This window comes from Garra rufa, chromosome 22, assembly GCF_049309525.1.
Source record: "Garra rufa chromosome 22, GarRuf1.0, whole genome shotgun sequence".
Classification (NCBI taxonomy): Eukaryota; Metazoa; Chordata; class Actinopteri; order Cypriniformes; family Cyprinidae; genus Garra; species Garra rufa.
In genome coordinates this window covers 29,017,243-29,028,625 of record NC_133382.1, presented here as the reverse complement: position 1 = coordinate 29,028,625, position 11,383 = coordinate 29,017,243, and the positions used below count along the sequence as shown (strand labels likewise).

At 30.1% G+C, this 11,383-nt stretch overlaps 1 protein-coding gene across 1 annotated transcript; it reads left to right on the top strand.

Annotated features, from left to right (window-relative positions):
- The first annotated feature begins 802 nt into the window (after positions 1-802).
- Positions 803-6,130, top strand: smim36 (small integral membrane protein 36). The gene is made up of 2 exons (XM_073828969.1): positions 803-1,499; positions 5,363-6,130. Exon 1 carries the CDS (start codon positions 1,078-1,080, stop codon positions 1,384-1,386), a length of 309 nt encoding a protein of 102 aa, XP_073685070.1. The 5' UTR covers positions 803-1,077; the 3' UTR covers positions 1,387-1,499; positions 5,363-6,130.
- The last annotated feature ends 5,253 nt before the right edge of the window (positions 6,131-11,383 follow it).

Below are 11,383 nucleotides of genomic sequence, written 5' to 3'. Positions count from 1 at the left end.
GCTATATTTAATGATTATATACAATTATTAATATCAAAATATTTTATTATGATTAAACAAAGGTTTTTTATAAATCCATAAAAACTTCAAATGAGTGCAAAATGCCACAACATTTAAAATACCCCCAAAAGCAGCTTTAAATCTGCTTTTTGGATTTTGTTTTACGTCACTGTCCATTTATTATGACATAACATAGCTGTAGTTGCTTTTAGTTTACACTAAGTCTGTCCCCACATAGTATTCCTTATATTATGTCAATAATAAATTATTATAGATATATTAATGCAAAATTGTTTTCAGTTGCCGTTGTTTGAGGTGATTAAACTCAGTAATAATGACAAACAGCATAATGTTTGTTTTTATAAATACATAAAAATATATTCAGAACTGTATGGAAATGATGAATGCCAAATGATAAAAAAAATTACATAAGTTATATTTTTCCAAATTACCTTCAAAAACAACATTAAATGTGCTTTTTGCTTCTTAAAAACTTGTATTATGCTTTAATAAATCATTATTAATAAAAAAAAAAAAAGCATGTTATCCATAAAAATGAATGGGGAGGGAGAAAAAAAACATACACGTTCCCAAAATACTACACACATTAAATCTGCTTTTTGGCTTGAGTGTTATGTCACGGTCCATTAATAATGACATAACTAAAAGTCGTTCATTACACAATACTTAGTGAAATCCCCCATTGACGTGCTCCTGGCAAAAAGACACGAGGTGGGACATGCTAAAACTTCTACTCCACCCATTCACTGCCTCTGCATAATTTGGCCAAATCCATCGCGCAATGTGCAGTTGGCAAAATTAAAATGGCAGCTTAAGCTATTAAAGTGAGCAGCTTTTAATCATTGGCTGCAGAAATTCAAGGTTGGTGGAATAGAAGGGGAGGGATTAAATTCTTTGAACGGCAGAGCGAAATCTCCACTCTTATCTCTGCATAGGGCCCTGCTGCTGCTGCTCGCTGGGATATCCCTACTACTCCACGCTTTGCCGAAGAGCCCGACGGGAGTCCATGGTGCCCACATTTCTCTCAGAGCGCGGAGTCAGGGATGCAGCGTCGCCATGGGTCTCATGGAGTTTTACCTGGAGATTGATCCAGTCACTCTAAACCTCATCATCCTCATCGCCAGCTACGTTATCCTGCTTCTGGTCTTCCTCATCTCTTGCATCCTGTACGACTGCCGTGGCAAAGACCCTTCCAAGGAGTACGTTTCCGAGCCACCAGCCCCCCAGCAACAGTCTCCCATCCGGCTAGTGGTGATGCAAAACTCACCGGCCTCGTCACGTTATAACGAGCAGAACAACACAGCTACCTCCAACTTTGCGCCTCTGACCCCTGACACGCGCGAGAAGAGGAGCACGCTGGTCTGACACTTCCACAGTCTGCTGATGAGTGACTTTCTCTCATTTTTCCCTTTTGGACACGTTCAATCTTCCAGAAGTTAATAAATGTTCAAATCTGAGCCTAATTTGAGTTAAAACAGGTAAGATACTTCTCACTGACCCGAATATATATGACCCATTTAATGCTATTTGTTTAGTCATATTTGCCCAAGGTGGTGTCATTTGTACAATTTTGAGACACAAAAATATATTTTTATTATAAATACATTTGACCTTTTTCATTAAGCTATTGTTAAAAAACACTAGATACAGGATAATGTTTTTTTTATAAATCCATAAAAAATGTATCAAGAATTTTATCGAAATTGTTATTCATTTATTTAAATTTTATATATATTTTTTTAATATTACACACACACACACACACACACACACACACACACACATATATATATATATATATATATATATATATATATATATATATATATATATATATATATAATATTATTGTTTATGTATACATTTTTATAGAAATGTATTATTGCAGTAGTGTATAGTATATTATAGACTATATTTAATAGTAAAATAATGTTAGGCATAAGTACTTTTGGGATCATGTAAATTATGCTACAGAAGTGAAAAAAAGATTAAATTAAATAAAAAAAAAATAAGCCATTCTCCAACACCATATTATTAAAAATAAGCCATTCTCCATCACAGACATCAAAGACTATTCCTTTTCTAGGAGAAAGTGATGACATAATGAATTTTTTAGAATTGATGGCCATTAACAGGAAAAAGGCATTTGGTAGCACAGGGATTAACTGCAGCAACATTAAGTGTCTGTACTATGCGTCATCATCTGAGTAAACATACAAACCAAAATGGTAATGTTTTACGCACTATGGTCTTTACTTTATCCAGATAAGATGGTTATATAAATACAATATTGTGTTAAAATTTGATTGAAGTTACTTAAATGATTAAATGCAAAAGAAAAGGAGTTTTTATGGTCATCTTGTATCTATGCCTCTTTGGTTGGTCAAATCTCGCAACTTTAGCACATGATAAGATTATGATTTAATACTGAGAGCAGAACTAAGTACACTTAAATAACCACTCAGTATACATTTATTTGCTATTTTGTGTGGAAATAGATGCTTCAAATCACTTTCTGTTGGTTTGAATGTATCTTGTTGGTTAGAATACATTTTTCTAATCAGACTTTTTTTTATGCATGTGTCTTTGGAAGCTTATTTCCGCCACAGATTAAAAAAGTAATTGTGACTTTATGTCTCAAAATTCAGACTCAGAATTCTGAGAGGCTGCAAAAGACTTGCAATTTTTATATTTTTCTTTGAAATTTCTCAGAATTCAGAGAATAAAAAGTTTGTATCTCAGAATTCCGAGGAAAAAATACAGAATTCCAAGAACAAACATCAAAATTCTGAGAGGTAAACTTGCCATTTTTACTTTTTTCTCTGAATTCTGAGTTTACATTTCACAATTCTGTCTTTTTTTCTTTAATCTAACTCAGAATTGAGAGAAAAGAGTTAGAATTCCAAGATGCAAACTCAGAATTCTGAGGAAAAAAGAGAATTCCAAGAACAAACATCAACATTTTGAGGTAAACTTGCAATTTTTACTTTTAATTCTGAGTTTTTTTTCTTTAATCTAACTCAGAATTCAGAGAAAAAAGTCAGAACTGCAAGATGCAAACTCAGAATTCTGAAGGAAAACAAACAGAATTCCAAGAACAAACGTCAAAATTCTGCAATTTTTACTTTTTTCCCCTCTGAATTCTGGGTTAACATCTCACAATTCTGACTTTTTTTCTTTAATCTAATTCAGAATTGAGAGAAAAGAGTTAGAATTCCAAGATGCAAACTCAGAATTCTGAGGAAAAAAAGAGAATTCCAAGAACAAACGTCAAAATTCTAAAGTAAACTTGCCATTTTTACTTTTAATTCTGAGTTTTTTTTCTTTAATCTAACTCAGAATTCAGAGAAAAAAGTCAAAACTGCAAGATGCAAACTCAGAATTCTGAAGGAAAACAAACAGAATTCCAAGAACAAACGTCAAAATTCTGCAATTTTTACTTTTTCCCCCTCTGAATTCTGGGTTAACATCTCACAATTCTGACTTTTTTTCTTTAATCTAATTCAGAATTAAGAGAAAAGAGTTAGAATTCCAAGAACAAACGTCAAAATTCTAAAGTAAACTTGCCATTTTTACTTTTAATTCTGAGGTTTTTTTCTTTAATCTAACTCAGAATTCAGAGAAAAAAGTCAAAACTGCAAGATGCAAACTCAGAATTCTGAAGGAAAACAAACAGAATTCCAAGAACAAACGTCAAAATTCTGCAATTTTTACTTTTTTATCTGAATTCTGGGTTAAAATCTCAAAATTCTGACTTTTTTTCTTTAATCTAACTCAGAATTAAGAGAAAAGAGTTAGAATTCCAAGATGCAAACTCAGAATTCTGAGAAAAAAAGAGAATTCCAAGAACAAACGTCAAAATTCTAAAGTAAACTTGCAATTTTTACTTTTAATTCTGAGTTTTTTTCTTTAATCTAACTCAGAATTCAGAGAAAAAAGTCAAAACTGCAAGATGCAAACTCAGAATTCTGAAGGAAAACAAACAGAATTCCAAGAACAAACGTCAAAATTCTGCAATTTTTACTTTTTTATCTGAATTCTGGGTTAAAATCTCAAAATTCTGACTTTTTTTTCTTTAATCTAACTCAGAATTAAGAGAAAAGAGTTAGAATTCCAAGATGCAAACTCAGAATTCTGAGAAAAAAAGAGAATTCCAAGAACAAACGTCAAAATTCTAAAGTAAACTTGCAATTTTTACTTTTAATTCTGAGTTTTTTTCTTTAATCTAACTCAGAATTCAGAGAAAAAAGTCAGAACTGCGAGATGCAAACTTAGAATTCTGAGGAAAAAAGAGAATTCCAAGAACAAACATCAACATTTTGAGGTAAACTTGCAATTTTTACTTTTAATTCTGACTTTTTTCTTTAATCTAACTCAGAATTCAGAGAAAAAAGTCAGAATTGCAGGATGCAAACTTCCAAGAACAAACGTCAAAATTCTGCAATTTTAACTTTTTTTCTCTGAACTCTTAGTTTACATCTCACAATTCTGACTTTTTTCTTTAATCTAACTCAGAATTCAGAGAAAAAAGTAAGAACAGTGAGATGCAAACTTAGAATTCTGAGGGAAAAAGACTTTCATAATAAACGCAAAAAGGTAAACTTGCCATTTTTCACTCTGATTTCTGGAAAAAAAAGAAGCCAAAATCTAAATTCTGAGATGTAAATTCACATTTTTTTTTCTCAGAATTCTGAGTTTATATTTCGCAATATATAGAAGTGGTAGTCATCAGTTTATGATGCATTTTATAAACCATCTGATCAGTTTGACAGACTAAAGGTGTATCACATCTGAAATAATTTGATTGCAATATATTTTGCTCTAAGCAGATGTGTAAACATGTCAAGAATTGATAAATTAATAAATAGCTATTTAAAAGCATTAGAAAAGCAAGTAAATACTATCTATGGTCTGAAAACATGTGTCTTATAAAGAAGTTGCTAGATTTGAATAAGGACCAGTGCTATTTTTTCCATCAGAAAATAGTTTTTTGATTAAATAAACCCATTAAAGATAACCAAACAAACCATTAAAAGTTATTTTTTAAATTAAAATTTGTCTTTTTTGTTTGTTTGTTTGTTTAGTATATTCTGTTAAATATACAGACACAATCTTTTTCTGTGGTCAGGTCTAATATGACATATGAACCTACATATTTTTTGCAATCTGTTGTTCTTTTGATCTTCTTTTGATCTTAGCACCTGTTTAAAGAGACAGTATTCGCTATTAGAATTACGTAACACAACCCTCTTTCATTGATAATACACCAAACTGCATTTGCCACTGGAGGCGCAGTCGATAAAACACAGTCTTTAATGTTCTCTTCTCTTCTCTGTTTCAGAGCATCCATCTGCATTCATTAGATTATTGTGGACAATTTCATCATGGAAATGGAGTTATTTTATCCTCTGGACACTGGATAGAGGCCAGTTGAAGACACATGTGCATGCCTGAACAGAGCAAATGTCTGGACACGTGTACAGTCATTGTTAGCTGCCGTAGAAATGAGGTGATTATGCAGGTTTGTCAAAGGCATGAATGTTGCCCATGTAGTGTACATAAGTTATACATTTTGAATGTGTTCATTGTGAAGTTTGAATGTGTGTGTTTGTAAATGTGTAAACATATAGGTATATTATTAAGAATACATTTAGAATAATATAATAATATTGTCTCATAGTAAAACAATACATAGGAAATTCTAATTCAGTCGACACTGAGGAAACCACTTGGCTAAATGTTATCAGATGTAAAACATCTATATTTATGCACTGCATTTTTGCTTTTTTTCCAAAGCAACTCTGCATTCTGTGTATATATTTTGCTAGTAGGCTTTTTGTGTTCCCCAGGAATCAAACCCATGGCATTGGCGTTGCTAGCACTATGTTGTTGAGCTACATATCTAAAATGCAATATATTTATAAAGTACAATAATAGATGTTTTTTCTTTTCTTTTTTTGTGTGTTATTGAATTGTTCAGCAGATTTTGTTTGACAATCAAGTGGTAAAAAAGTAGAGATTTGATTCCTGTTCTCACCAATATGACATTCAGAAAACTGTATTCTCAACAGTACATTTCTGAATAAAAGCAAACCAATTTTTCTAATCAGACTTGAGCATTTTTTGTTGCATGTGTCTATGGAAGCTTATTTCTACCACAGCTTAATTATATATCTAAAGATTCAAAGAATTCTAAGAAAAAAAGTCAGAATTCTGAAAAAAAATTTGAGGTAAACTTGCAATTTTTACTTTTTTCTTTACAAATCTACATCTTGCAGTTCTAAGTTTTTTTCTTTAATCTAACTCAGAATTCAGAGAAAAAAGTTAGAATTCTGAGATGCAAACTCAGAATTCCAAGGAAAAAAGACAGAATTCCAAGAACAAACGTCATCTTGCAATTCTGACTTCTTTGCTTTATTCTAACTTGGGAATTCTGAGAAAAAAGTCTGAATTCTGGGGGGAAAGACAGACTTTCAAAAACAAACGTCAAAATTCTAAGACGTAAATTTTTTGTTCTGAATTTACATCTCACAATTCTGACTTTTTTATTCTAACTCGGAATTCAGAGAAAAAAGTCAGAATTCCAAGCTGCAAACTCAGAATTCCATGGAAAAAACAAAGAATTCCAAGAACAAACCTCAAAATACTGAGATGTAAATTTGCAATTTTTACTATATTGCCTGAGAATTTTAAATTTACATCTCGCAATTCTGACAGAATTCCAAGCTGCAGACTCAATTCTCGCAATTCCAACTTTTTTATTCTAACTCAGAATTCTGAGGAAAAAAGACAGAATTCCAAGAACAAAGGTCAAAATTCTGAGAACTTATATCTTGCAATTCTGACTGTTTTCCTTTATTCGGAATTTTGAGGAAAAAAGTTTGAATTTCAAGCTGCAAACTCAGAATTCTGAGGAAAAAAGACAATTTTTTTTTTTAAAAAGTGTCAAAACTTTTAAAGTACTTTTTTCCTGAGAATTACGAATTTACATCTCACAATTCCGACTTTTTTTATTCTAACTCATAATTCTGACAAAAAAAGACAGAATTACAAGAACAAAGGTTAAAATACTGAGATGTAAATTTGCAATTTTTACTTTCTCCTGAGAATTCTGAATTTACATCTCGCATTTGTGACCTTTTTTTTATGCTAACTCGGAATTCTGAGAAAAAAGTTTGAATTCCAAGCTGCAAACTCAGAATTCTGAGGAAAAAAGACAGAATTCCAAACACAAATGTCAAAATTCTGAGATGTAAAGTTGCAATTTTTACTTTTTTGCTGAGAATTCCAAATTTACTGACTTTTTTATTTTAACTCAGAATTCTGAGGAAAAAAGACAGAATTCCAAGAACAAAGGTCAAAATTCAAGAACTTATATCTTGCAATTCTGTTTTCCTTTATTCTAACTCGGAATTCCGAGAAAGTTTGAATTTCAAGCTGCAAACTCAGAATTCTAAGGAAAAAAGACAAAATTTAAAAAAAAGTGTCAAAATTCTTAATTTAAATCTGCAACTTTGTACTTTTTCCTAAGAATTACAAATTTACATCTCGCAATTCCGACTTTTTTTTTATTCTAACTTTTTATTTGACAGAATTCCAAGAACAAAGGTCAAAATTCTGCAATGTAAATTTGCAATTTTTACTTTTTTCCAGAGAATTCTGAATTTACATCTCGCAATTCTGACTGTTTTCCTGTATTCTAACTTAGAGTTCTGAGAAAAAAAAGTCAGAATTCCAAGATGCAAACTCAGAATTCTAAGGAAAAAAAGACTGAATTCAGAAAACAAAGGTCAAAATTCTGCGATGTAAATTTGCAATTTTTTTCTTGAGAATTCCGAATTTATATCTTGCAATTCTGACTGTTTTTCTTTATTCTAGCTTGGAATTCTGGGGGGAAAAAGTCAGGAAAAAAGACGGAATTCCCAGAACAGAGATCAAAATTCTGCTATGTAAAATTTTTACTTTTCTCCTGAGAATTCCCAACTTACATTTTACAATTCTGATAATTCTGAGCAAAAAAGTCAGAATTCCAAGATGCAAACTCAGAATTCTAAGGAAAAAAAGACAGAATTCCAAGAACAAAGGTCAAAATTCTGCAATGTAAATTTGCAATTTTTACCTTTTTTTTTTTCCAGAGAATTCTGAATTTAAATCTTGCAGTTCTGACTGCTTTCCTTTATTCTAGCTTGGAATTATGAAAAAAAGTCCGAATTCTGAGATGTGAACTCAGAGTTCTGAGGAAAAGAGACAGAATTCCCAGAACAAAGGTCAGAATTCTGATTTGTAAATTTGCAATTTTTACTTTTTTCCTGAGAATTCTGAACTTACATCTTACAATTCTGACAATTCTGAGCAAAAAAGTCCGAATTCTAAGATACAAACCTAAAAATCAGAGGGGAAAAAAAATAAAAATCAAAATTCTGAGATGTTTGCATCTTGCAATTGTGACCATTCTGAATTTACAGTTACAGTCAGAATTAATTTTTTACTCTTTTTATCCTGTGGTGGAAACAAGCTTTCATATGTATCAGTATGGTAAGAGCTGTGCTAAAAACCAACTGCTCCTGAATCTGAGAAAATACTGGATCATTTTAATAATTCCTAACTGAATTCACATTGAAAATAGGTCTACATACCAATTGTATGTGGCTAAAACTGAACACTGGCCCTCAATTGATCAGGGTCAGTTATCCTGTGTTGGCCTTGAGCTGGAGAGGGCAAGCAAGGCAGTGGAGGATGAGGATGCGACCAGTGTAAGGTTTGTAATTCCTGTTGCCTGTCCTTTCTTTCAGATGGATTGCAGCCAGGCTGAACGCAGGCTGGGATTAATGTTAGATCCCAATCTGCTCCCTCTGCATTTACAAATGGCTTTATATAACTCCTAGTCTATTTGATAAATGCCACATAATCCCACAGGAAGTCATCTGTGTTTGTCTGGAGTAAGAGGCCGTTTAGGCCACACCCAGAAGCAGCACGTACTGGAGGTCTGCTCTGAACACATGTCGTTGCAGGAATGTAGTAACCGTCATGCTGTTGACAGGAAGCCAAATTTTACAACATGCTAAAGCTTTAGACAGAGATAGTATGACTGCTTGCGTGCATGTTAAAGAGATGTACTGCTTATCGGAATTAATGGCTATAGTTTCTATATATGGCCTAGTCTCAAGTAGCACGGGGATATTTGTAGCAATAGCCAAAAATACATTGTATGGGTCAAAATGATTGATTTTTCTTTTATGACAAAATTATTGGGATATTAAGTAAAGATCATATTCAATTTAGATATTTTGTAAATTTCCTACTGTAAATATATCAAAACTTAATTTTTGATTAGTAATATGAATTGCTAGGAACTTCATTTGGACATTGATTTTTTCATTGATTTTCAAATAGCTGTATCTCGGCCAAATATTATCCTATTCTAACAAAGCATACATTAATAATGGAACGTTTATTCAGCTCATTTATTCCTATTCAAATCTCAGTTTCATAAAATTGACCCTTATGACTGATTTTGTGGTCCAGGATCACATATATAATATGAATTTGCAACTTCTTTCTTATATATGTATACAAATAAAATAATAATAATGTAAAATGTATTATATTTAATTTGTAAAAATAATTGTACATATATTATTTGAAATAATATTACATATTAAATATTATTTTTGAAATAGCCTTTAATATAAATAATTTAAATGTTTAAATGTTATAATTATTATTTAACTACTACTAATAATAATAATATTACAACTTTGTAAAAATAATTAAATATAATATTATTATTATATTGTAAGAATTAAATATTATAATTATTTATAATAATAAAACAATAATTATAACATCTTAACAATTAAAATATTTAAATAATATATCTAATAATTTGTAACATATTTGTATACAAATGGGTGTGTACATGTATTTTACTTTATGTATAATTTAAATATATATATATATATATATATATATATATATATATATATATATATATATTGCCTTTAATATATATAATTTAAATGTTTAGATGTTCTAATTATTATTTTAATATTATTATTAATATACATATATATTCAAAATTGGTTAACAATATAAATTATTATATTAATATTATTATTTAATAATTGATATACATACATTTTGACAATATAGTTTATTATTAATAATAAAATAATAATGAAAATTAAATTTAATAATATAATTGAAATGTTTAGATGTTATTACTGTACCATTATTGTTAATAATATATATTCAAAATTAATCAATTAATATTATAGTGTATATACATACATATCAACATATTTTGATTATATATATTATTAATAATCGTTAATAAATACATTTCAACATATTTTGATTATATAAATTATTAATAATAGTTAATCTATCAATAAAATGTTTTCATGTTCTAATTATTATTTTACTTTTTTTAATACTATATATTCAAAATTCCTTAAAAATATTAAATATTATATATTATTATTGATATACATATATAAAAAACCATTGCTCACGTTCAGTGATTTTTTTTCTCCCCATAGTTCTACAATGGACTGGAGAGATAGCAATATCAAATAATCATTTTCAAATACATATCTCCCATACTATTACATCTGTTATTGCTGATGACGACATCGATGACGCCAGTGATGATGCAGATGTGTATAAAGAGGAATAAGAATATTTGTAACACAAATGACGGATTATTGACAACAAACATGCATTTGTGAATAGACAGTGGTCTCTAGCGGTACATTTCAGAATAACATCTATAACGTTTTTCAATCCTCCAACATACTAGAGTATTATTAAATCCCAAGAAGTTTCTTGTAATTATTTAGACCTAAATTAAGCCCCAAAAAATCTATTTCTAATATAATATGTGACCCTGGACCACAAAACCAGTCACAAGGTTAAATTTTACAAAACTGAGATGTGTACATCATACGAAAGCTCAATAAATAAGCTTTCTATTGATATATGGTTTGTTAGGATAGGACATATTTGGCCGAGATACATCTATTTGAAAATCTGGAATCTGAGGGTGCAAAAAAATAAAAATACTGAGAAAATCACCTTTAAAGTTGTCCAAATTAAGTTCTTAACAATGCATATTACTAATCAAAAGTTACATTTTGATATATTTATAGTAAGGATTTTACAAAACATCTTCATGGAACATGATCTTTACTTAATGTCCTAATGATTTTTGGCATAAAAGAAAAATCAATAATTTTGACCCATACAATGTATTTTTGGCTATTACTACAAATATACCCCAGCGACTTAAGACTGGTTTTGTGGTCCAGGGTCACATATATTTATAACACAGCCCATTCATATTTCACTCATCAAACACAAA